Genomic DNA, 26,974 nt, shown 5'->3' on the forward strand with positions numbered 1-26,974 from the left:
ATACCAAAAAAGCACAATTTAAAAGGCCACAGATAAAATATAATTTAAAAGCTTTTAAAAAGAGGAGCCCTCTCTGCCGAGTAGCAGCCAAAGTCCTTGTGAAGCCTGTCAGCGCTCGCCCCCCCAAGCCAGGTAGAGAGAGGCAGGGCAGGGCAGGGCCCTCAGGCTCCCGGCAGGCAGTCCTGGGTGGCAGTGGCAGCAGCAGCAGTCCTTTCTAGGGCCTGTCAGGTCCCCCCAAGCCAGGTGGAGAGAGGCAGGGCAGGGCCCTCAGGCTCCTGGCAGGCAGTCCTGGGTGACAGTGGCAGCAGCAGCAGCTGCAGTCCTTTCTAGGGTCTGTCAGGCCCCCGCAAGCCAGGTGGAGAGAGGCAGAGTAAAACTGCTTTCTGGGTGCAGCCTCCCTTTAGCGCTCTCCTTTGGACAGTGTCAGGCAGTGCATGACACATGGAGTTGCATCCCTGCCTCTCAGCCTCCAGGTTTTCCAGCTGAACTCCCACTTCTGGCTCATGCCCTAAAACCCCCTTTCATCTTAAGAGCGTTGTTTTCAATTGGCTGCTGTCTCCCGATGTTCGGGCCTCGTGCTCCTCAGCAACTCTGTGAGCTCCCTTAAGGTGGCTGGCAGTTTCTGGTTGTATCTTGACACCTGGGGACGGGAGTGGACAGAAAGGCAAACGAGGTGCCAGATTAGTCTTTCTGCTGCCAACCAGTGTAGGCAACCCTGAGATAGCCAGACCATTGGCCTGACTCTCTTTAAGGCAGCTTCCTGCCTATGCTGGTCTGCCCCTGAGAATAAGGCTGCAGCAGAATAAGGGAATCTCCTTTCAACTGGCTCATTGAAAGGCAAAGCGTTGTTAGGTTAATTTGTACACCGCTTCATAATGTGCCCCCTGCCACCAATTTCTTACCGCCAGCGGTTCCTGTAGAATATGGCTTAGTCCTCGCAGGCTGCCCATCTGCATCAGGGGGTTGGGTGCCACCAGCCACTCTTGGAGAGTGTCCACAATGTTCTCTCTGCTGCAGAGGCAGCCAATCTCCCGGTGAAAAAGGAGCTGAGAAAGAAAACACTTGATGGGGTGCAAGGCCAAAGAAAGTGCCATGAAAATCAAAGTTCACTACCCCATACCCTCCAAGTTTGTCCTGATTTTCTAGGGACAGCCCCGGTATTATGAAAGCCAACCGGCTTCTGATTTATGTCCCTGTTTTCCCTGCCAGAGCTACCGCCACCGAGCTTGGGGAGGATGAGTGCTTGTCCCCAATGACAGTGGAGGCTGTGAGGGGGCCTCTTGTTGCCCCTCCGTGGCATCTCTGTGGCCACTGCTGCTGGCCTCCTCCCTTGGGCAGCTTGTAGAGCAGCGGTTCTCAACCTGTGGATCCCCAGATTTTGTTGGACTACAACTCCCATCATCCCTGAGCTCTGGCCTTGCTAGCTAGGGATGATGGGAGTTGTAGTTCAGCGACATCTGGGGACCCACAGGTTGAGAAAGGCTGTTGTAGAGGCTGCTGGAAAGCAGGTGAGGACGGGAAGAGGCTGCGGCCACTAAAGCCCAGCCCTGTGTGCCATGCTGGCTCTGAGGGGCAGGCAGAGGGCAGGGCCCCCCGGGCGGGAAGAAAGGGGGAGCAAAGCGCAAGGAGTTAGTTAATGCACACTGCCCTCAGCTCTTATCTAAGGCCTGTAAAAATTGCTGCCCTAGGCAGAGTGCAGGCCTGCCAGCCATCAATGGTGGCGCAGGAGACCTTCTTACACCCTCTGCTTTCCTTGCCTGCCTGGGTGCAGTTGTTTCAAAGCAGGAGCGCCTGCAGGCATTCCTCGTTTCCGACTCTCACCTCCGTGAAGCAAGCCATCCCAATTGCTCTTTCCTTGGTGTCAGGGCGGCGTATGTAGGCACGTGCCTGTTTGAAAATTGGTCGTAGGTCCGGTTTAGCTTGGCACGGGGACTGACTGAGCGGGCAGCAATGGCTTTCTATTGACTGCAGGATAGGAAGCCATTGCCGCCCGCCTGGTCAGTCCCCGCACGGAGCTAACCCGCCGTGCTGCTCCAGTTCCTCCGCATGGGGACTGACTTCCAGGACGCAGCCACAGCTTCCTATTGGCTGCAGGAAGCTCCTGCAGCCAATAGGAAGCTGCAAACTCTCTCTCCCCCCCTGCTGTGGCTCCGAAAGCCAGCGGGGAAAGAGCGGCGAGCGTGGGCGCATGTGCACAAGTGTGCGTGCTCACGTGGGCGATTTGGCCCGCCGGCGGAAAAGTTTGCCAACCCCGGGTTTAGTTGGTAGATTATTCTATGGTCCTGTTATCTGCAAAACTTTGATACTAATAAGAAATGTCATAGTTGTCAGTGGCTACACAGTGCCATCTACGAAGTCTACAGTACACACACAGACCAATTCACAAGTTGAATGACTTTATTCAAAACAAGGCTATACAATCACACTTATATATGCAAAGTACCGGAAAACACCCAAAATCCTGTCTTCGTTTCCTCTCTTATGGATCTGCTCCAGGCATCACTCAAAGTCTTCCTGAAAAATCAGAAAAACAAACAATACATAGCCATCAATAAACATGGGAAAAACAGGAATCTGCCTAAATCCTTTTGTATACACTGTCTACACCATAGAAATCAAGTATTCACAAATGCTACCATTAACAACTATTTGTCCTTATGATTTACCTGTAAATCCCTCATGCCGCACCTAGTCTGACATCCTGTTTTTTCACTTGCTCATTCCTTCTGTATGGAAAATGAAAGGTATAAATGTCTGAGTTTTCTTTTGTTTGGGTTGCTCCTCCGCTGAGCAGGGACCCTGGTGCAACAGATCTTTTCTTTGCAATAAACGATCGGGCTTAATTGCCGCCTTGCTTTAATATTAATTGTTTTTGTCTCTATTTGGTCCTCCTGACCGGTAAGACCCTCAAAACGCACTCTACACGGTGTTCCTTTCCTCTACAAGAATCGGAACTATATTAAAGGGAATTTCCTCTTTTAACAGTCCCAAAAGGTTGACTTGACAATGCAACTCAATATAATATTTATACACAAGAGTACAATTAAAGATGAAAAAGGACCAATCAATTTTTTTAAAAAAGCATTTAACATTTGCAAATCTAACAAATGCCATTTTAAAAAATCAATCCAAAAAATATTCAACCAGTTGTTAAACTGGAACCCTCCTGTGGTTTCCTGCAAATCGTATTCAGAAGCATTGCTGCCTCCAACTATGGATCTAGATTCAGGTAGGTAGCTGTGTTGGTCTGACGCAGCAGAAATAGAAAAAAATAGATTAAAAAATTGTCCAGTAGCACCTTAGAGATCAACTAGGCTTGTTCTTGGTATGAGCTTTCATGTGCATGCGTATCTGAAGAAGTGTGCATGCACACGAAAGCTCATACCAAGAACAAACTAATTGGTCTCTAAGGTGCTATTGGACAATGCTTTTTGTTTTTTCTATCTATTCCAACTACGGAGGCAGAGCAGAGGCATCAGAGCAGAGCCACCCTCCATGAATTTGTCCAATCTGATTTTAAAGCCATCCAAGCTAGTGGCCACCTGTGCGTCTTGTGGCAGTGAGTTCCATAGCATAACTGTGGATGTGGCAGTGTTGCTGGGCTTCTGTGGCTGTGCTACGCATAGATAATAGTGACAAAATGTCTTAGAAGACATCTGTGATGGAGAAGGCAAGGGCAAGCTGGTGGCTGTGGCTGGCTGATGCTGATGCCACAGATACAGACACAGGGAGATGAGAAGGCAGATGCTGCAGCCACATACCCTCCAACATTTCTCTGATGGAAACAGGGATGCCCCATTCCATAATGAGAATCTCCGCAGCCAGTTATTTCCTTTCAGCCTAACCGGCCTCGCAGGGTCGTTGTGATGACAAAATGTGGGAGAAGATAATGACGTGCACCATCTTGGGCTCCTCAGAGCAAAGGTGGGATATCAATGTAATGAACAAAAATGTCCCAGGGCTACTTATTTTATTGCAAGTTTTCCTCCAAGGAGCCCAGTGTGCAATAGATGGTTCTCTCCCTCCTCATTTAATCACCACAACAACACTGTGAGGTAGGTTAGACTGACAGGCACTGACTGACACCCACCCCCTGCCTGGTCACCTAGTGAACTTCATGGCCAAGTGGGGATTCGAACTCTGGTCTCCCAAGTCTCAGTCAACACTCCAGCCGCTGCACCACACTGCCTCTCCTTTGACCTTGCTATGGCATGAAATGCTGCCTGGACCGTCTCATGCTTGGACCTGAACTTCGGGACACTTGCCCCCCTCCCCCAACTAAGCTACCTTTGCTTGGAGGAAGAAACCTGATACTTTCCCCGCTGGATGACTGGCCCTTTCCATAAAGGAGATCTGTATTTTTGTATTAAGGCTGGAACGAAATGATTTTAGGCGTGAACCCTAGGAGAGAGCACCAGAGATTGTTCTGCAGGGAGCCCAGGGGGATGAACTAAATGACCTAACAGGATTTCCCCCATCTTTTACCTTTGATGCTTCAAAGGGCTCCCTTTGTTAACATCATGGGGTTGTGGTCAGAAATTGTTTTTGACTGTATTACCACTATTCTCCACAGTATTTCTTTCAAAATCCATAGCGTATCTATGCTACTGGCAGATTGGTTCGGTTCTGAAAAGTGGGTGAAATCTTTTTTATAGGATGCTTAAATCTCCAAGCATCTTTTAAATCAAAGTTTTCACTACTGGGAAAACCATAGCTTTAACTATATGGACCTTTGTTGGCAAGGTGGTCTCTGCTTTTTCAGATGCTGTCTAGGTTTGTCATTGCTTTTCTCCCAAGAAGCAGGTGTCTTTTAATTTTGTGACTGCTGTCACCATCTGCAGTGATCATGGAACCCAAGAAAGTAAAATCTCTCACTGCCTCCATTTCTTCCCTTTCTATTTGCCAGGAGGTGATGGGACCAGTGGCCATGATCTTTGTTTTTTTGATGTTGAGCTTCAGACCATCTTTTGCACTCTCCTCTTTCACCTTCATTAAAAGGTTCTTTAATTCCTCCTCACTTTCTGCCATCAAGGTTGTGTCATCTGCATATCTGAAGTTGTTGATATTTCTTCCGGCAATCTTAATTCCGGCTTGGGATTCATCCAGTCCAGCCTTTCGCATGATGAATTCTGCATATGTTAAATAAGCAGGGAGACAATATACAGTCTCAATTTTGAACCAATCAGTACTTCCATATCCAGTTCTAACTGTAGCTTCTTGTCCCACATAGAGATTTCTCAGAAGATAGATGAGGAGATCAGGCACTCCCATTTCTTTAAGAACTTGCCATAGTTTGCTGTGGTCGACACAGTCAAATGCTTTTGGGTGGTCAATGAAACAGTAGTAGATGTTTTTCTGGAACTCTCTAGCTTTCTCCATAATGCAGCACATATTTGGAATTTGGTCTCTGATTCCTCTGCCCCTTCGAAATCCAGCTTGCACTTCTGGGAGTTCTCGGTCCGCCTGCCTTGTAGAATTTTAAGCATAACCTTGCGTGTGAAATGAGCACAATTGTGCGGTAGTTGGAGCAGTCTTTGGCACTGCCCTTCCTTCGGATTGGAATGTAGACTGATCTCCAATCCTCTGGCCACTGCTGAGTTTTCCAAACTTGCTGGCATATTGAGCGTAGAACCGTAAAAGCATCATATCTTAAAATTTTAAATAGTTCAGCTGGAATATCATCACTTCCACTGGCTTTGTTATTAGCAATGCTTTCTAAGGCCCATTTGACTTCACTCTCCAGGATGTATGGCTCAAGGTCAGCAACCAGACTACCTGGGGTGTATGAGACATCCATATCTTTCTGGTATAATTCCTCTGTGTATTCTTGCAACCTCTTCTTGATGTCTTCTGCTTCTGTTAGGTCCTTTCCACTTTTGTCCTTTATTATGGTAATCTTTGTACGAAATGTTCTTTTCATATCTCCAATTTTTTTGAACAGATCTCTGGCTCTCCCCATTCTGTTGTTTTCCTCTATTTCTTTGCATTGCTCGTTTAAGAAGGCCTTCTTGTCTCTCCTTGCTATTTTTTGGAAATCTGCATTCAATTTCATGTATCTTTCAATACCTCTCTCACATTTTGCTTGCCTTCTCTCCCCCCTCTATTTGTAAGGCCTCGTTGGACAGTCACATCTTTATAGGTACCGTATATGCATTTTAGCAACCCCATAATTTAAATATATCTCCTCATAACAAACATGGGAAAGCTCATGAGTTCAATCAACCAACCTGCATCACACACACCTGGAGAAGTGAAGTGGATGGGGGTGTTGGAGGATGGTGTCTAAAATTTCCCTCTCATCCATCATCTCCAAAGTTTCTCTGAATGTTCTTCCTCCCAGCATCTTCTTACCCGTCAACAATTCTCCGAAGTTTTCATCTGAGAGCTCTTGAGAAAGAGAGAGAGAGGAATAAATGAGGCGGACGAGAGGGAAAGGTACCGCATTTTTACGTGTATAACATGTCCCCGTGTATAAGACGCCCCCTATTTTTGGGTACTCAGTATTTAGAAAATGGGGAGAGATTGCCAAGACTTGTTAAGCTTTTTTGGGAGGGGATTGCCCAGAGTTGTTGAGCTTTTTTTTTTGGGGGGGGGGTAGCCATTAATCAAATTGCACGCATCAACCAAGTCACCTATCGTCTGCCCGATTGCCACAGCAGCAGCCAATCAACAACAGCCCTTTCCACAGCAAAGAAATCACTGCTGGAAATCTCCTCCTGGTGGCTACAATCAACCGCCCGTCCCCCCTCAGCACTACCCATGTATAAGAGGAGCCTCTATCACTTTGAAAGGACACCAATCTCGTGGAAAATCTTATCTCTACTGCTGTGATTCAATCTTTAATCAATGCAGCAGCCTCACTCTTGTGTCGGATCGTAAAAATCCATGAGTTTTTCGAAAAACCATCGATCAGCAACAGAACGTGTTTTGATCCACCCAAAGACACTACCTGCATGGGGCCACACAAATCTGCATGGACTAGCTCAAAGGGCCTGCTGGTCTTTCTAGTGGATCTAGGATATGTGCATGTGGTTACCTTAGATTGTTTACAGGCTCTGCAATCTAAGAACTTGTCACATCCCTTAAACTTACACCCCTCAGTATTCTTTGGGGCCTTGTTAACGTAGGACCACCCTGTGTGGGAAAATCTCCTGTGCCAAAGATGTACACAACCATTGTGTGGTGGCATGTTTGCGCATTGCACTTGTGCCTCTTCAGGGGGTTCACAACAGCAACATTAGCAATAGGCATCTCCACCATGAATAGCCTATCTTTGCACTCAGTACTGTATAGCTTCTTCCCATCCCTGAAAAAAGAACACGTTATTTGCAAACTTTACACTGAAGCCATCAGCTACAAGAGCGGACACACTTAAAAGACAGTTGGCGATCTCAGGAACCACAAAAGCTTGGACTTCATGATCTAGAAAAGAACAATACAACATGCCAGTCTCAGTTAACTGTCTCTTCGATCCATCAGCCAATGACACATATCGTCCACTTTTCAGACTTGCAATTTCAAAGAAGCCCACCAGATGGCACTAGAGTGTGAGTCGCTCCATTGTCCACGATAAAAGAGAGAGTGGCTGATTGTTGACATTCCAACATTGCCATGGAAACACTTCCGCCCCCACTAGGGCCTCTGCCAGTGTTCTCATGCTTCGCTGTCTGAGAACCTTCGCTTATTTGCTTTCTCTGCCGGCTGACCTTGCATTCCTGAGCCTCTGCAGAACAGCTCTCACGGCGAAAACAACTCTTGGAGACTTTGGCTTTCACAGAGCTCTTACAGCTGCTGTCTGCACCCCCACTCCTGGGTGCCCAGCTTCCTGAGGAACAGCTTGCCACTGCTTTCCTCCCAGCTCTCTGCCTCTCTCCCTGTTCATCGCACAGATAGGAACAGCTTCCAGGAATGTTGCCTTCAGCCCTCACTGGGCTCCTTTCAGCCCCCACTGGGCTCCTTTCAGCCCCCACTGGGCTCACAGTCCCCTCTCGGTCTTTGGCTCCCACTGTGGCTACAAACGCCTTCTCCAGTGCCTGCCAAGCGACCCGGGACTCCTTAATGCCCTCTACATGAGGCAAAAGCCAAGCATCCACGCTTGCTTTTAGTATGCCCAGCACCCACTGCTCCTTTTCCAGAGCTGCAGCCACGTCTGCCTCTGTGATGGCCTGGGAATCTGATTCAGAGGCTGAACCTGAAGAATCCCAGCCTGCACAGGAGTCCCCGTCTCCAGGGCCGGCTGAGCCAGGGCAGGGGCTTGAATCTGAAGGGCCTGCATCTGTGCCGGATCCTCAGGAGCAGACACCAGATGAATCCACTCTGGCTCCGGAGGTGATTGAGGACCCATTGCCTGCAGGTGCTCCTCTCCCAGCCCTGTCAGGGGAAGGTGAGGTTGCCTCTGGGTCCAGTAACCCTCCAGCCTCTCCTGAGCTGCAGAGGCTCAGGGCAGAGAGACGGAGGGAACTAAGTTCTCTCAGGAGGAGTGCTCACCTTAAGGCCAGGAGAGGCAAGTCACCTGTGGGCCGGGACCGCCCTAGGCCCCAGAGGAGATAAAGGCCAGTCAGCCCAGTCCCAAGTTGTGGGAGCAACATCACTGGAAACCTGTTGCTGCCAGCACTCTGACCTGCTCTTCCGGAGTTCCTGGCCATGCCCGGCTCCTTGCCTTGGACCCCGCTTCGCCCTTGACAGACAGCCTCCAGACCCTCGACCCAGGACTGGACTCGGACCATGGCACACGGTAACCCCTCCGGGACCAGCACAGCCTCACTAGCTTTCTCAGCAGCTTGAGGTAGTGGGGGATGCATGCAAGACCAGAGCTTGCCCAGCAGCCAGTACTTCATTCTGACGGACCACTCATCCCAGTTGGGGCCAGTTAGCTTCCCAAAGGGCACGTTAAAAGCCTCTTGAGCCTGCGCCATCTTTCCCCGGGGCTTATAAGCTTTACTCATGCTTCTGCCAGCCGGTCCCCTGAAGATGCAGTCTGCTGCAAGCTCCTGCTTCACCAGCGAACTCAGGACTGCCCCCTTCTCAGGCAGGAGTTCAAAGCTGGCCTCTTTCCTTGTGGTCTCTTCTCACACCCGGCAAAAGAAACATTGCTTCCCATAACCTGTGAGTAACTGCGTGTCCAGTACACTCCCTCTGTGCAAAACTTCCGCTGTGTTTCTCAGCGCAGGCTTTCGTCAGGAGCTACCTTAAGCAGTATGCAGAGTCGCAGTGTTGCCTCCGTGTGAGAAAGAGTAAGGAAGAGTCCACAAGTGTTCTCTCTTTAACAGCGTTTACTTACAAGCAATAAATCCATCAGAACTTGGAGGCATTCTCTGTGCCGGAGAACAAAACACGCTCTGTGCCTCAGCGTCTCTCAGCGTAAAAACTGAAAGTAACTCACAGACAAAGAACTGACGCAGCTTCCTGAACGAAGCTCCACCCCCAGATACAGGACACCACTAGGGGTTAACCCTTTAACCACCATACTCCACAAATACCTCATCTTATACACGAAAAAACAGGGCAAGTTCTTTGTCAGGGGCCTTCTTGACTGTTGCGATGAGCAGATGCATGTCGTATCTGAACAGGGATCATAGAACTGTAGCATCTGAAGGGACCTGCGGGGCCACCTAGTCCAATCCTCAGCAATGCAGAAGAGGGGCAGCCACCCAGAAGTCCCTGCTCCATGTTACAAGTCTCTTTAAAAAGGAGGGGTGCGGTGGGTGGGACTTGTGCCCAGAGATCAAGGAAACCAAGAGAGACCCCAGCCTTGTATGACGCAGGCCTTGCCAAGGGGAACCCGAAAGGGATCTGGTTCTGCCTACTCACCTGGGAACGCTGGCCCAGAATCCTTGGGGCTCTTCTTTTTCAGCAGGGGCAAGTGCCGCTGCTGCCTGGAGTCTGGCTTTCTGTTGACAGGCTGAAGGGTGCTGGTCTGGCGCTGTACCAGCTCTGGGAAGACTACTGGCTCCACCTTGTTATTTCGGGCCACAGTGTGAATCTCTGGCCTCCCCAGCACTTATTATTCTTATTAAAAGGGAACACAAATGCCAAACTAAAACTGTATCTTTCGCTCCATAAGACGTGCCTAGTTTTTAGAGGAAAACAAGAAAAAAAAATGTTCTGAACGAAACAGTGGATATATGATTTTTGTGGTTCATGCTGTGGCCACAGACATGTGATTTGACGGTGAGATTGGAGTAGCCCAATGCAAAAATCCTGAGGATCCATGTGGATCTGTGCTTTGTAATCACATTTTTGTGCCATTGTGGCCCCACACAACAGTGGATGCGTGATTTTTTTGGTGCAGGCTGTAGCCATGGACATGCTATAATAATAATAATAATAATAATAATAATAATAATAATTTATTTATACCCCGCCCTTCCTGGTTCAGAAAACCGGGCTCAGGCGGCTAACAACAAAATTAAAACACTTAATTGATGCAACAAAAAAAGCATAAAATACAGTATGAAACATGAATAACAATAAATTCAGAATTCAAAAATCAATTTGGGGGAAAATCCATCCAATAAACATTAGATGATCACCAGGGCTAGCTGGCTAAATTAGTCCTACTTGGGCCAGTGAGGAGACCAGGGGAGAATTAGGTGTGGGATCCCAGAGCAGGTAATCTTCATAAAAAGGGGAGAGGGAGGGAAGGAAAGGGAATAAAAGATCAGTTCAAATTGAAAGCAAGGCAGAATAGCTCTGTCTTACAGGCCCTGCGGAAGGAGGTTAAATCCTGCAGGGCCCTGGCCTCATGCGACAGAGCATTCCACCAGGTTGGAGCAATCACTGAGAAGGCCCTGGCCCTGGTAGAGGATAATCTGACTTCCTTAGGGCCTGGGTGGGTGGGGCTTGTGCCCAGAGATAAAAGGAAACCAAGAGAGACACCAGCCTCGTATGATGCAGGCCTTGAAAAGAGGAACCCGAAAGGGATCTGGTTCTGCCTACTCACCTGGGAACACTGGCCCAGAATGCTTTTCGTCTGGTCTGCTGCTGACCCGCTGAACTGTACTGGCCTGGTGCTGTAGTAACTCAGGGAAAACAACTGGCTGGACTTGGTTCTTCCTCCAGGCCTCTGCACGTGCTTGAGGAGGTTTCACCAGCACTGGCAAGAGTTGGTATGTTCTTTGGGCAGCAGGGTCCTGGGCGACACTCTCTTGTAAATTAACTGGATAAACTTTTGATGAACTTTTCTTCTTCTTTAAGAAGAAAGCCATCCTGCAAGAGGGGAAATGGCCCGCTGGTTGGTTAGCTCACTTGGAGCCCCTTTGGACATAAGGGCATCTGAAAAGCAACTCAGCAAAAAGAACTCGCCATGAGGTCTGGATAAGCAACTAGCCTGACTCTAGACCCAGGTCTTTTAACGTAACCAGGTCTGCTAGTGACTCTTAGCATCACATCGCAGTCGGCCATAGATGAACGATATTCCACTTTACGTCCTTTACTCCAGAAACAGATTCGGAAACGATAAACAGGATTTTCAAGGGGGCAGATGTACCCTGCAAAGGAAGAGATATTAATAGTCTACAACTCATCCCGCACCTCAACATCGGAGGAAGAACAGGTCTTACAGCTAGGATTGGGTTTTGTGCCCAAGCCTCGTTATAATGCCTTTCGCACCACAGCATAAAGTGTGTAAAAGCTCATGCACAATATCAAGCTACGTGATATGTATGGATCTAATGATCAGCCTTTATAGCAATTTAAACCCGAATCTTCCTTCGTTCCACCTAATTCCAACCCATCTATCACACTGTTCCACTAATTGGTGCTCCACGATTTAGACAAACTTGAAAAGAGGGGCCCTAGGGCATAGGACAATTTAACTGAGTCTCAACATAACTGTTTGAATGACTGAGTCCAGGGTGTCGTACATTGTCCTGGGCAAAGGTGGTTGGGATTCCAGGGTAAATATTAGGCTCAACATCTTCTGGCACCACAAGTTTTTGCACGCAGTGATCTCTAGGATAAGCCAGTCATGTGTTGCACTGGGACCTATAGCACTGTGTTTAGAGGTAAACCGCAGTTCCCATGATTCTTTGGGGGGGAGGGGGGTCATGTGCTGAAATGTTATGGCATGTCCACAGCCACTAACAACAACCAAAGTGAATAGTTTCTGGTGAATTTTCCTTAAATTGTCTTGTCTCAATTTAGTGTTTATCATTGCAAGGTGAGCTAGATACTGCAGTTTTTGGCTGTGGTGACCTGTGGTCAGTTATAATTAGTTAAAGTTGTTTCTGTATGTAACAATAGCAGCTAGGATTCTATATGTGCAGAAATGGGAGTTGGAGTACTGCAACACTGAGACATAGGAAACTGCCTTATGCTCAACCAGATTGTTGGGCCACCTAGTTCACCATTGTCTCCAGGGTTCAGATGCTCTCCAGGGTTTCAGGTAGGGAAGCTCTCTACCTGCAAATGACGGAGATTGAACCTGGGACTTTCTGCGTGTAATGCAGATGTTCTACCATTAAACTACAATCATTTCCCAACATCTGGAGGGCATCCTTCCTTTGTGGAGTGTGTTAGCCTGCAAACAAGGGGGGGGGGGTATTATTAGTTTGTTCTTGTTCTTATTTTTAACTTGCATTTTGTGATTTTCATACTTTGGTTTTATGTAATCCACTCTTAGACCTATGGGTGTAGGGCAGTGTACAAATTTAATAAACAAACAAGCCTTGATGTGCAGCTGGCCCTCTTGTCCGTTATATCACTTCCAACATTTGTCTTTCTCCTATACTTTGCTTGGCCCCGATGGACAGAAACAGGCCTGCAGTATCCAACTGTTGTCTGAGAGCCCTATCATCTCTCCCCCTCAGCATTCTTGTCAGCCTATGTCAAGACTGACCCCTTGCCCTGCTGCATCTATAGCTTTGCACCCGCGGAGCCAGCTCTTTCCAGGTTTGCATCGCTTTTCTTCTTGAGCTGCCTGCCTGCTGCCTGATGTCATCGCTATGTCCGGTTCTCTGCTGCCCTGGATTACATGCCCTGAAAACTCGTGCCTCCTAAACTAACAGCTATCAGAGCGGCAGCATCGAGAGGAAGGGTGCGCTGCACACACGGAGGGTGCTCTTCAAAGCAGGACCCAACAGCAGGTGAGTTTCCCCTGATTCTTCAGTTCCTCATTACAGGCCCAATTTAACAGAGGGAGAATAATTGGTGGGGACATGTCCAACACCCCTGAGAGTAGTGTTTCTCAAAGGGGGTGGCAGGGGAGAATGGCAAGTGTGGCAGGAAAAAAAACAACATTTAAACATTTCAGTATAGTATAGTATAAAAATATTTTTTAAGAATATTGCCAGAAACTGCATGCATGCTTCTTTTCAGGAGCATTGGCTATTATTCTACAGTTCTCCATGACCTGTTGTTGCGAAGAGGGATTTTGAACTCTAACAAATATGTAACATCAGAAAAGAGAAAGCTTTCTTTCTGTTGATAGGCACATGTTTGTCTCAAATTACACCTAATATCAGTAACATTACACAACAAAAGCAAGCTCACACCTCTAACTGAGTTTGTAAACGTACAACCAAACAAAGCTTTCCAAAGATCTCTGAAGGACAAACGTCTAGTAGCAGGGAGTTCCACAGGGCTTGGCTTGTCACACTAAAGGGTACATCCCGAGTGAAGACTAGATGAAACGGGGGGTGCTGGGAACCACCAGAGATTCTCAGTGCTTGAAGAACTAGGAATCAGGAAGGCCCTGAGATAATTTGGGTCCTAGTCGTTGAAGGCTTTTCTTTGATTCGGATTCCAAGAGCCTTCTTCCCCTGGGGGTTCCCTTGGGGGTTCCCCAGCTTGTGCCTCCCACCACTTCTCTGCATCCAGCCGGTCCATGACACCACTGCATTACAGCTTCCATCAGCTCCAAATCTCCCAGAGGTCACTGGTTTTGGGGAAGACGTAATTAGAGGAAGAAAGTCGCTGCACAGCACACGGTGTTTGGAAGCTATCAAGCAGGCAGATCTTAGGTTTCTGCATGGAAAATAGAAGAGGACAGATAGGGGGCCCCACCCTTAGGGAGCCCTTTGAAGCATCAAAGGTAAAAGATGGGGGAAATCCTATTAGGTCATTTAGTTCATCCCCCTGGGCTCCCTGCAAAACAGTCTCCGGTGCTCTATTCTGGGGTTCACGCCTAAAATCATTTAGTTCCAGCCTTAATATGAAAATACAGATCTCCTTTATGGAAAGGGCCAGTCATCCAGCGGGGCCTTCCTCCTCCGCACCACTGCCACGGGAGCATTTAACAAGCCGGCAAATTATAAACAGAATAAATTTGGTTCTCCTGAGATCAAAGGGAACACAGGCAGGACGGGGGACGGAGGTTGCACAAAGGTTTCGAGGGATGAGTGAGCGGCAGGTTCTGAAGGGGCCTGAACCAAATCCTAGATCAAACGGGAAATTCTGTCTTAAAAGCCTGGATGTTAGATTAGAAATATCCCAAGGGCAAAACAGAAGATTACACTATTAAAAGAGCCATGTACGCTTTGGAGAAGGCAGTCCTTTAAAAAGAAGAAAAAGTAGCAGGTATTTTTCCTCCAAGCAAAGGTAACTTATTTTGGGGGGCAAGTGTTCTGAAGGTCAGGTCCAAAACATGAGACGGTCCAGGCAGGATTTTATGCCATAGCAAGGTCAAAGGGGGACGCGGGTGGCGCTGTGGGTAAAACCTCAGTGCCTAGGACTTGCCGATCGTATGGTCGGCGGTTCGAATCCCCGCGGCGGGGTGAGCTCCCATCTTTCGGTCCCAGCTCCTGCCCACCCAGCAGTTCGAAAGCACCCTGAAGTGCAAGTAGATAAAGAGGTACCACTTTACAGCGGGAAGGTAAACGGCGTTTCTGTGTGCTGCGCTGGTGCCGGCTCGCCAGAGCAGCTTCGTCACGCTGGCCACGTGACCCGGAAGTGTCTGCGGACAGCGCTGGCTCCCGGCCTCTTAAGTGAGATGAGCGCACAACCCTAGAGTCGGACACGACTGGCCCGTACAGGCAGGGGTACCTTTACCTTTAAGGCCAAAGGAGAGGAAGTGTGGTGCAGTGGCTGGAGTGTTGGCTGAGACTTGGGAGACCAGAGTTTGAATCCTCACTTGGCCATAAAGTTCACTAGGTGACTGGGGGTGGGTGGGTGTCAGTCAGTGCCTGTCTAACCTACCTCACAGTGGTTGCGGTGATTACAGTAAATGAGGAGGGAGAGAACCATCTATGCCACATTGGGCTCCTTGGAGGTAAACTTGTAATAAAAATGCAATAAAAAAGTAGCCCTGGAGCATTTTTGTTCATTACGTTGATATCCCACCTTTACTCTGAGGAGCCCAAGATGGGGTATGTCATTATCTTCTCCCACATTTTGTCATCACAATGACCCTGCGAGGCAGGCTAGGCTGAGAGGAAATAACTGGCTGCGGAGATTCTCAAGTCCGGAAGAAAGCTAGATTGATAGCAGAGAGCCACTTTAGGAGGGGGTCCTACTGCAATGGGCCCCACAAAACAGGAAAGGGTTGCCAAGGGAAAACCAGAAGGAAAAGTCTTGAGGGAAAGGAGGTTGGGGAAGGTGGGGGAGGGGAGAAGAATTTACCTCACAGGTTTGTTGTGAGGAAAAATATAGGAAAATATAGGTCAGCCTGGACTACCTCACAGGGCTGTTGTGAGGAAAAATATAGGAAAATATAGGTCAGCCTGGCCTCCCTCACAGGGCTGTTGGGAGGAAAAATATAGGAAAATATAGGTCAGCCTGGCCTACCTCACAGGGCTGTTGTGAGGAAAAATATAGGAAAATATAGGTCAGCCTGGCCTCCCTCACAGGGCTGTTGTGAGGAAAAATATAGGAAAATATAGGTCAGCCTGGCCTCCCTCACAGGGCTGTTGGGAGGGGGAAGCGCCATGCAATGAGCAAGAGAGGGAAGAAAGGCTCTTTGCGGCTCCATCCCTCGGCTGTTTCCATGGCAACCAGGGATGCCAGCTCCACCTCCACCTTACCTAGGATGCGGGTCACCCCCAGGGTGAGCTTCTCCAGGTAGGGCTTGGTGCTGCTGGAGCTGCTCACGCTGCGCGGGGCCTTCTCCTCCATCCTCTGCCTCCGCCCTCCCGCACCAGCCCCTGACCGCCTGCACCTGTACACCTGTACGCGCAGCCAAACGGGAGGGAGAGCACTGGATTAGCGTCTTTTGCCTCTTCTCGCATCCCGTAGCTCAGACGCCGCGCCGCGGTGCTTTTTGGGAAACGCCGTCCTCCGTTTCTTTGAATTCCTTTCGGCCGCCGTTCTGTAGGGGGGAGGAACGGAGAGCAGGCACTACAACTCCCATAAGGCAATGGGAGAGCCGGCTCCACCTCCTCCTCCTCCTCCCTTTCTCCCACCGCCCGTTCCGAGTCCTCCCCATTGGCCGGCTTCTACGACAGCGCGTCACTTGCGCCGTATCTGGGCAAAGCCCGGGTTCCGTAAGCCAATGGGAGGTCAGAGTCGGGCGTGGGGGGCGTGGCAGGGCGGGGGGACGCTGGGAGTGGCGGTTGTTTCAAGATGGCGGATGTGGCCGCGGGGCCGGGGCCGGAAGCAGCTGCTCGTTGGAGTAAGGACCGTATCCTTCCCTCAGGAGGGGCTCGCGGGGGGGGGCGTGGCGGGAGGAGAAGGAAAAGCGGGAGGGGGGGCTAATTTGACGGCGGGTCGATGATAAACGTTGGCAAAGGCTGCCGTGGTTCCTGAGCATGTGCAGAGAGCCGCCTCCGTCGCCTCAGGAAAGACGCCCCGCCGAGTGCGGAGCCAGGCCCGGGGGTTCCGGGGGAAGCCCCCACTCCCAGGGCGGGGGGACCTTGGCCTGCCAGCCTCTCTCTTTCTCGCCCCTCGCCCTACTCTGCAGGGGTGTTGTGAGGGGCCGGGGAAGGTCGCTTGAGGCGCCCTGGCGTCCGCCGGGAAAGAGCAGGTTGGAAATGTTGCTGCTTCATGGTCTAGTACAAATGCTGCTGCCAGTATGTTAAATTCCCCTATAGCTCCTTCGAAGTCTCCATTCAGTGCTCAGCGTAGCCACCCTAATGGTCGCGCTGAAGGGAGCCTTGAACTCGGGGCTTCCGGCTTCCCCCGTCAACTCTGAGCTGCTGCAGCTGAAGTTTTGGTAACTTTGCTGGCTGCCGTCCTGGGGAAGACGGGGCTGGTGAAGGGGAGACGTATATTGCATGGCCCTTGAGGCTTCTGTATGTCTTGGGGGACGTGTCCTGTCTATGATATCGTCTGCCTCCATAGCCTCTCCCCTTCAGCAAGTGACCCTGCAAAGCAGACCCAGAGCCTATTTGTCACTCCCTCCTAGTGTCCTTTCGATCCTTGGCAGCAGAATTAGGTGTCCCACTTGCAGCAGAAACGACTGATTGTCCCGGCCACCAAATGGTCATACATATAGAGCTAGAAATGGAGGCTCAGACCTCCAGGCTCTCAGAGGCAAAGTTAGTGGTTCTTAGAGACTTTGCATCACAGTTCTGCAAAAGAAGGCTATCCTGCACTAGGTAACTCAGTTGGTTAGAGCGTGGTGCTGATAATGCCAAGGTTGCAGGTTTGATCCTCATAAGGTCCACCTTCAATTTTCTGTGTTTCAGGGGGCCGGGCTAGATGACCCTTAGGATTTCTTCCAACTCTGCAGTTCTATGATTCTAACATTTTCAAGGCTTTAACAGTGGGGGGGGGGGGGCACACATCTTGCACCTCCAGCTTAAAAGAGTTAGATGAGCATCTTACGATAACACTATATGGTCACATTCTGAGTGCATGTAACTGATGAGAAAATGAGACTCTAATCTGCTGGGGTGGATGAGATTAAGTGGGCCCAAGAAGCTAGAATCTATTTCAAAAATATAATTTTAAACATATTGGCAGAAGGTAAGTGAATGGATTTTAGTTCATGAACGATGTGAGCGTAAAGATATCAAAGAGAGATCAACAGCATATTGTATGTAAATGAATCATGAGGAAGGGAGCAGTGTACTTTATAAGGAACAGTATATGCAAGTAATTGCATAAACGTGCTATTTTGTTTTCCATGTAATCATTATCTGCATATATTGTTCCTTTCTCTCATTATTCGGATATACTGTCCTCTTCCCCAGAATTCATTTATATATAATCTGTTGTTGATTTCTGTTTGGTATTATAATGCTCACATCTTTTATGAACTAACTTGCCTACATAGGTCTTCGGCTGATGTATTTACACTAAATCTTTCCAAATGGATTTTAGTCTCCATTTGGTTGCTCCCCTCTGGCCCACTGAGGCAGAGTAAGAACTTCCTTTCAGCATCTAGAAGAGATGATGTGCAGAGAACAACTTATTGGATGTAGCATGCTGCCAATAGTTGGCAATGGGCTGTTATTAACTTAATTGAATCCACCATGAGTTGATGGGTGACTGCTAAAGATATGCAGTCTGATGGCAATCTGGATGATACAAAAGGGAAGGGTCCCAGATTATGGTCTTGACTAGGGTGCAGTTTACCCAGATCTCTCTCCTGATCCCCCAAATACCAGTACCTGCTTATAAGAGCCCCAGATAGCTTTTTAAAAAATGTGTGAGTGTAAAGCTTAGTTTCTCTATGTCCATAATCAGAGTCTGAGGAGCATGCATTGAATGTATAGCCTCCAGGAGTTGCTTTTATAATCAAGGCTAATACAAATAAATGTGGCTCATTATCTCTCTGATTGAGCTAGTCTTTAATAAAAGACAACCTTTTAAATGAGGTCTCTTTAAGAGTAATAACAAAGTGGATTTACAGAAATGTCTGCTTTGGTAGTCTCCTGGTCAGTTGTCCGCTGCTTCTGAACTTTCTATTTTGATGCAGAAGATTTTTCAGACTACAGTGGTACCTTGGTTTCCAAACAGTCTGGTTTGTGTACGTTTTGGAATAGAAACACGTCAAGCCTGGAAGTGTGTGTCCCGGTTTGCGAACCTTTTTTTTTTTGATTACACACAAGGTTTTTTTGGAGGCCCCATTGGCGAAAGCTTGCCTTGGGTTACATCCTGTTTTGGTTTACTAACGGACCTCTGGAATGGATTATGGTTGTAAACCAAGGTACCACTGTATAATATTTTCAGAGTGTAAAATGTAGAATGGAACAAACCTTTTGCCCTTTCTTTCCTTGAATGAAATTGCATTCAGTTTCTGACGAAGAGCAGCCACCTGTCTATGTCCCAGGTATGATCTTTGAATGGTTGCCACATTTAACTTGACTTGTTGGGTAGTGAATTGGGCCAGGACCTGATTCGGATTCACTCTGTGCATACGGCACATGCACTCTTATCTCGGCAACTTTGGAGCAACGGGTTATAAAATAAGATTGGGGTTCTGTTTGTAACTTTGGGGAGAGGGCTAGAAGTAAAAGAGTTCAAATGATAACTTAGGGATACAACTGTTTCAGGTCCTTTAGGGGGGCTGGAAAAATCATGGCGTGCTTTTAGGCACCATCATCTCATTTTCACAGGTTGGCAGCCAGCCTTTAGGTGCTCCTCCTAGAGCTAGAGAAATGGCTTAAAGCTGTCATTTAGCAACATTTGATCTCTAGCTGCTCATATTTACATGTTTATTTACTTGAAATTGACCTTCTCTTCCATCATGGAGCCCAAGGTAGCGTGCATGCACATGCGGTTCTCAGGCAGTCTCCCACCCAGCACTAACCAGGCCTAGACCTGCTCAGCTTCCGATAGGTCGTGGCATCATGTTCCTTCTGGCCCTACCCTGGGAGTATATAGCTCAAACTGAATAATTTCATTGTACGCACTGACTTCCTGATGAATTAGAGCTGGGCTCTGAGTTTCATTTGCCTGCCTAGCCAACTCCCAATTGGCCCTTCCTTACTTAGAGGTATCAGAGAAGGTGAGGCAGAGTTTTATTGGCCTGCTTTGACCTGCTTCTATATTCTGACTGTTTTTACTGAGAAAAGAATGAAAGATTTTCATGGATAATTTCAAGAACTTAACCCAGCTGACAGCAAGTCCAATGTGCTGCTTTGATGATACATATTTTTGTCAGCCCCAGAGACAGTTCCTGTTTGTGTGAAAATGTGTTCTCTGTATTGACCCTTAGAAGTTGAAGTTAGTGCCATGTCAAGAAACATATGTCTCTTGAAGGTAGATGAATTTTCTGTGCCTTAATTTTCTCCATGTTTCATATCCAAGAAGTTCTCTTCTGCAGGCAGATGATTCAGTAGATCAGCCCTGGTTGATCAGCTTGCAGTCTCTTTGTATCGTTCTGATTGCTGCCACCCACCCACTTCTTGGGTGCTGGCTGGGTCCTTCAAAGCCAGAGAGAAGCTTGGCTATGCCAAAGCAGCCACCCCACATTGATATGTAGTGAATTGCATACTATAGGGGGACATGGGTGACGCTGTGGGTTAAACCACAGAGCCTACCTAGGACTTGCCGATCAGAAGGTCGGTGGTTTGAATCCCCACGACGGGGTGAGCTCCCGTTACTTGGTCCCAGCTCCTGCCAACCTAGCAGTTAAAAAGCACGTCAAAGTGCAAGTAGATAAATAGGTACTGCTCTGGCGGGAAGGTAAACGGCGTTTCTGTGCGCTGCTCTGGTTCACCAGAAGCAGCTTAGTCATGCTGGCCACATGACCCAGAAGCTGTACGCCGGCTCCCTCGGCCAATAAAGCAAGATGAGTGCCGCAACCCAAAGTCGGCCACGACTGGACCTAATGGTCAGGGGTCCCTTTACATACTGTTTACGTAGTATGTTATAGTATGTTTACATACTATAGGATGTTCCAGCCCCAAATGACAGAAGTAAGGGAACTTTCTCTAATTGCCCTGTGAAGAGTATAGGAACAAGGCAGCAAAAATTAGGCTTGTCCTCCTCTCTACTCCTCTCCCTGGTCTTTGGTTCTGTGTTGTGATTGTCAACTTCATAACTGTAAAAGAAATGGTAGGGAGAAGGAAAAACTAGTTGCTCATGGAATTATAAAACTTTATTAAGTACCTCCAAAGCCATTAAAAATCTGTTTGGTATACAAAATAATTGAGCTTATTCTTATAAATATGTTGAGAATAGTCAGGCAGCTGATGTGATAACTGTGGTCTATAAAAAGACTATTAATCTTTGGTCTGTGGTGTAACCATGCAGGACTCTTTGAACCAAGCATTCGGCCCCTGTCTCCTGACGGGAAGAGTAAGTCCAAGGTGCAGGGTTCTTGGTGTTGGGCAGGGTTATCCTTGGGCCTTCTCAAGTCTGGGCTGGTTTGTTTTTGTTAATGAAGAGTTTTTCCTTGGGCTGGGCTGATGCTTAAGCTTTTTTTGGGGGTGGGGGAGGGTGCTGTTTTCATTTCCTCTTTTTTGTGGGAAGCTTCAGTGTGGGAGGTGCTTTGTAAGAACAAGTTGGAAGTTTTCCTGACCTTGTCTATTCAACCTCTAGGAATTTCTACAGAGAGGAATTTTAGAGCAAGACACCTGCTGAAAGGTCAGAAAGTGGAAGTGAAGGCAAAGGTGCCTGCAGCTGCTGCTCCAGCCTCAATGGATGCCTGGAAAAGCTCAGGCCAAGCGCCTGGGCAGCAGGTCAGTACGGAGAAGGGCAAATGAAACCAGAACTCTTGAGGCTGCAATCTGTGGCAGAGGTAACCTGGAAGTCCATTCAACTCAGCAGGACAGAGTAAACCTGTGGAGGATGACAATGTGAAGTTTACTTATTGTTTTATTTATTTATGACATTTATATGCTGCCTTTCTACCAAGGCATCCAGGGCAGTTTACAGTGTTAAAATACTGAAACAAATGAGATATAATGTAAACGTGGTCTTGGATGGTGGCAGCGATGGCAGTCCAATTGGAATCAGACTTTTGATGTTGATGCAGACTGTTTCTGCTTTATTCACACACAGCTGAAAAGTGGCTGTTTGTATCTGGCTTAGAAGCCTTTCCCCTCTTCTTTTTTCGTGCAATCATTGTGGCGTTCAAGGTGCAAAGATAAAGTAATTGTGCAGGCCTTGAAAAATCTTCCTTGTCCAGGCATCTAAAAATTTACTTCAGCATTTGTAACTGTGGCTAGATTAACGCTTGCAAGCCTGGGGCCAGAATGGAGCAAGTAGGACCAGTTCCCGTCACAGTGCCTGAGGATCAAAAGCTTCTTTTAGGGAGTCAGAACTCTGGATACACCTCCGTCATTGCCTGTTCTTGCAGCTGTGTATAGTGTTGTGACAGATGAGCTGCCTTTCAGCATGAACAGGCAGCTGCAAGGGATTTGTCAAAAAGAGGCATGTCTTCCTGCTCCTCTTATTTGGGGCTGGAAGGCAACCGGGGGGGGGGGTAGATTGGCTGGCAAGGTGTCCCAGTGCTTCTCTTTGGAGATTTGCTGCCTCCTCCCAGCAGGTCTCTCTTCTCTTCGGGGCAAAGACAAGCTTCTTCAGTGATCAGCTTCCACATTCTCTGTTGAGAAGCTTCCCTTTATTGGGCCAGACATTGGTTCACCAAGGCTGCTATCTTCCACCAGCAGTGGCTGTCTTGGGCAGTGGTTCTCAAACCTTTTTCTCTGGGCAACACTTTCAGAATAAAAAAATGCTTGCAACACACACACGTGTGTTTGTTTGTTTTTTGCTAATAAGAAATATATTGGAAAACAAAAAGAAACAAGTAGCAGTGCTGGATTTATAACATAGAACACTACTACTTTGGATTAAGCCTCGACCCTTCTTTGTGTCAGCCATGTACTCTACCCAGCAAGTTACCATCCCTCTAGCAGAATGTTTTTGCAAAGAGCATTTCAAGTTATCAGAACTGCCCTCTCCTCGTGGGCAGAACCATGGCTGTGTGAGAGATTGAGGGGGAGAGTTAAAGATCGTCCCCTCAGACAGCAGCAGTTTATGCCTGCAGTGTGAGCAGTGCTCCTTTTGAATACATTACAGAGTCACTAAAGTGGAAGACGTAAACTTCAGTTGTATAGGAGCTGCTGTAAAAGTGCATCCTTACACTGCCTTTATTGAATTTATAGCTATGACTAATGGGCCTCTGTCTAAAGAAGAAATAGTGGGTTATAAAACAACAAAGCAGGGATCACAGAAAGAGAATATTACATGTTAGCTCACCCCCTCCAATGATGATGATTATAATAACATAGTATATATTAGTTTAAAAACCTGGCGCAACTAAACCAATTAGTCATAGAATCATAGAATCATAGAGTTGGAAGAGACCACAAGGGCCATTGAGTCCAACCCCCTGCCAAGTAGGAAACACCATCAGAGCACTCCTGACATATGGTTGTCAAGCCTCTGCTTAAAGACCTCCAAAGAAGGAGACTCCACCACACTCCTTGGCAGCAAATTCCACTGTCGAACAGCTCTTACTGTCAGGAAGTTCTTCCTAATGTTTAGGTGGAATCTTCTTTCTTGTAGTTTGGATCCATTGCTCCGTGTCCGCTTCTCTGGAGCAGCAGAAAACAACCTTTCTCCCTCCTCTATGTGACATCCTTTTATATATTTGAACATGGCTATCATATCACCCCTTAACCTCCTCTTCTCCAGGCTAAACATGCCCAGCTCTCTTAGCCGTTCCTCATAAGGCATCGTTTCCAGGCCTTTGACCATTTTGGTTGCCCTCCTCTGGACACGTTCCAGTTTGTCAGTGTCCTTCTTGAACTGTGGTGCCCAGAACTGGACACAGTACTCCAGGTGAGGTCTGACCAGAGCAGAATACAGTGGCACTATTACTTCCCTTGATCTAGATGCTATACTCCTATTGATGCAGCCCAGAATTGCATTGGCTTTTTTAGCTGCCGCGTCACACTGTTGGCTCATGTCAAGTTTGTGGTCAACCAAGACTCCTAGATCCTTTTCACATGTACTGCTCTCAAGCCAGGTGTCCCCCATCTTGTATTTGTGCCTCTCATTCTTTTTGCCCAAGTGCAATACTTTACATTTCTCCCTGTTAAAATTCATCTTGTTTCTTTTGGCCCAGTTCTCTAATCTGTCAAGGTCGTTTTGAAGTGTGATCCTGTCCTCTGGGGTGTTAGCCACCCCTCCCAGTTTGGTGTCATCTGCAAATTTGATCAGGATGCCCTTGAGTCCATCATCCAAGTCGTTGATAAAGATGTTGAATAAGACCGGGCCCAAGACAGAACCCTGTGGCACCCCAGTAGTCACTCTTCTCCAGGATGAAGAGGAACCATTGATGAGCACCCTTTGGGTTCGGTCAGTCAGCCAGTTACAAATCCACTGAGTGGTAGCATAGTCAAGACCACATTTTACCAGCTTCTTTACAAGGATATCGTGAGGCACCTTGTCAAATGCCTTGCTGAAATCAAGGTAGGCTACATCCACCGCGTTCCCTTCATCTACCAGGCTTGTAATTCTGTCAAAAAACGAGATCAGGTTAGTCTGACATGACTTATTTTTCAGAAATCCATGCTGACTATTGGTGATCACAGCATTCCTTTCTAGGTGCTCACAGACTGTTTTCCTTAATGATCTGCTCCAGAATCTTCCCTGGTATTGATGTCAGACTGACTGGGCGGTAATTATTTGGGTCCTCTCTTTTCCCCTTTTTGAAAATAGGGACAACATTTGCCCTCCTCCAGTCTGCCGGGACTTCACCTGTTCTCCAGGAATTCTCAAAGATGACTGCCAGTGGTTCTGAGATCACATCTGCCAGTTCTTTTAATACTCTTGGATGCAGTTCATCTGGCCCTGGAGACTTGAATACATCTAAACTAGCCAAGTATTCTTGTACTATCTCCTTAGTTATTCTGGGCTGTGTTTCCTTTGCTGAATCATTTGCTCCAAATTCTTCAGGTCGGGCATTGTTTTCTTTATCGGAGAAGACTGAGGCAAAGAAGGCATTGAGGAGTTCAGCCCTTTCTGTGTCCCCTGTTTGCATTTCACCATCTTCTCCTCTGAGTGACCCCACTGTTTCTTTGTTCTTCCTTTTGCTACGAACATACCCACAAAAGCCTTTTTTGTTGCTTTTAACCTCTCTAGCAAGCCTGAGTTCATTCTGTGCTTTAGCTTTTCTGACTTTGTGTCTACACGTGCTGGCTATTTGTTTGAATTCCTCTTTGGTGGTTTCCCCCCTTTTCCATTTTTTGTACACATCCTTTTTAAATCTTAACTCAGTTAAAAGTTCTTTAGATAGCCACCCTGGCTTCTTTAGGCACCTTCCATGTTTCCGTCTCATTGGTATTGCCTGACGTTGTGCTTTTACTATCTCCCTCTTAACAAACTCCCAGCCATCATGAACTCCCTTTCCTTTTAGTATTACTGTCCATGGGATCTCACCCAGCACTTCCCTAAGTTTTATGAAGTCAGCTTTCTTAAAGTCAAGAAATTGAGTCCTAGTATGCTTGGCTGCTCCTTTCCGCTGTATAGTAAACTTCAGAAGAGCATGATCACTCGCACCTAATGATCCTTCCACTTCTACCCCACTAACCAGGTCATCAACATTGGTTAGGACCAGATCTAAAATGGCTGTTCCTCTTGTTGCTTCTCCCACTTTCTGGACAATGAAGTTGTCTGCAAGGCCAGTGAGGAATCTGTTTGACCTTATGCTCTTGGCTGAGTTTGACATCCAACAAATATCCGGGTAATTGAAGTCCCCCATTACTACTATCTCCCTTCCTTTTGCATGCTTGGCCATCTGTTCCAGGAAGGCATCATCTATGTCCTCCGTTTGGCTTGGGGATCTATAGTAAACTCCCACAATGAGGTCACTGTTATTCTTCTCTCCCTTAATTTTGACCCAAATGCTCTCACTTTGGCTTTGAGGTTCTAAATTTTGGATCTCTTCACAGGTATACACATCCCTGACATATAACGCCACTCCTCCTCCTTTCTTGTCTGGTCTGTTTCTTTGAAATAGATTGTATCCCCCCATTATTACATTCCAATCGTGGGACTTATCCCACCAGGTTTCAGTGATGCCTATTATGTCATATTTAGTCATCTAGTTCTTCTTTTCCCTGAGGCCAATCTGTTTTACAGGGCAAATTGGAAAGTGTGAAAGCCCTTGTTTCCAAAGAGGAACTGTTGCCCAATTGCTGCCCAGCTGGGCTGGTGTAGCTGAGTCATAAATCAAGATGTGATTTGATTGGGTGGTGCAAACGAAAAGTACAGCACTATTTCAGAAAAGAACTGATATCTCAATTTATTTTTATTGTTTTGTTTCCCACCCTATCCCAAGGGTTGAGGGTGTGTAGCAGGTATTTTATCTGTAACATGTCTCTCTAAGGGACAAATAGAAGAAGATGCCTTTAGCCCTGTATGGCTCCCCTTTATCATATCACAGCCCAACAAGACAACGACGAGAATCCACCAACAGCATACGAATCAATATTGCTAACCTGATTCGAAAACATCCACCCACCCCACTCACACATGAAAACAAAGTTCACTACAGCCAATCACAAACAAGCAACAACACCCTAGGCCAGGGGTCAGCAAACTTTTTCAGCAGGGGGCCGGTCCACTGTCCCTTGGGGGGGGGGGGGCAGACTATATTTTGAACGAAAAAAAATGAACGAATTCCTATGCCCCACAAATAACCCAGAGATGCATTTTAAATAAAAGCACACATTCTACTCATGTAAAAACACCAGGCAGGCCCCACAAATAACCCAGAGATGCATTTTAAATAAAAGGGCTCTTTCTACGCATGTAAAAACACGCTGATTTCTGGACCGTCCGTGGGCCGGATTTAGAAGGCGATTGGGCCGGATCCAGCCCCCGGGCCTTAGTTTGCCTACCCATGTCCTAGGCCAGGGGTCAGCAAACTTTTTCAGCAGGGGGCCGGTCCACTGTCCCTCAGACCTTGTGGGGGGCTGGACTATATTTTGAAAAAAATATATGAAAAATTTCCTATGTCCCACAAATAACCCAGAGATGCATTTTAAATAAAAGGCAACATTCTACTCATGTAAAAACACGCTGATTCCTGGACCGTCTGCAGGCCAGATTGAGGAGGTGATTGGGCCGGATCTGGCCCCCGGGCCTTATTTTGCCTACCCATGCCCTAGGCCAACCCCAACTTCACTCTCCACCA

The 26,974-nt window shown here is 47.5% G+C and overlaps 2 protein-coding genes across 6 annotated transcripts in view; one reads left to right on the forward strand and one right to left on the reverse strand.

Annotated features, from left to right (window-relative positions):
* Position 1: 1 nt before the first annotated feature.
* Positions 2-9,994, reverse strand: LOC308458776 (uncharacterized protein). The gene is made up of 5 exons (XM_080973713.1): positions 9,811-9,994; positions 6,243-6,387; positions 2,444-2,514; positions 903-1,046; positions 2-640 (listed from the first exon to the last, which is right to left on the reverse strand). Exons 2-5 carry the CDS (start codon positions 6,341-6,343, stop codon positions 522-524), a joined length of 435 nt encoding a protein of 144 aa, XP_080829839.1. The 5' UTR covers positions 6,344-6,387; positions 9,811-9,994; the 3' UTR covers positions 2-521.
* Positions 9,995-16,445: 6,451 nt separating this feature from the next.
* Positions 16,446-26,974, forward strand: part of KIAA1328 — a 206,487-nt gene continuing 195,958 nt past the window's right edge. Inside the window, exons 1-3 of one of the 5 annotated variants that reach the window (XM_080973499.1) lie at positions 16,446-16,555; positions 19,115-19,150; positions 21,367-21,506. In XM_080973499.1, the coding sequence (XP_080829625.1) occupies positions 16,498-16,555; positions 19,115-19,150; positions 21,367-21,506 (234 nt within the window). In that variant the 5' untranslated portion in view covers positions 16,446-16,497. Of the gene's footprint in view, positions 16,556-19,114; positions 19,151-21,366; positions 21,507-26,974 lie in introns of those variants that run through there. The other 4 variants (XM_080973500.1, XM_080973501.1, XM_080973502.1 and 1 more) reach the window with 4 other exon arrangements.

The sequence above is a fragment of the Podarcis pityusensis genome (genome assembly GCF_964106645.2).
Source record: "Podarcis pityusensis genome assembly, chromosome: 11".
In the NCBI taxonomy this organism is placed as follows: Eukaryota; Metazoa; Chordata; class Lepidosauria; order Squamata; family Lacertidae; genus Podarcis; species Podarcis pityusensis.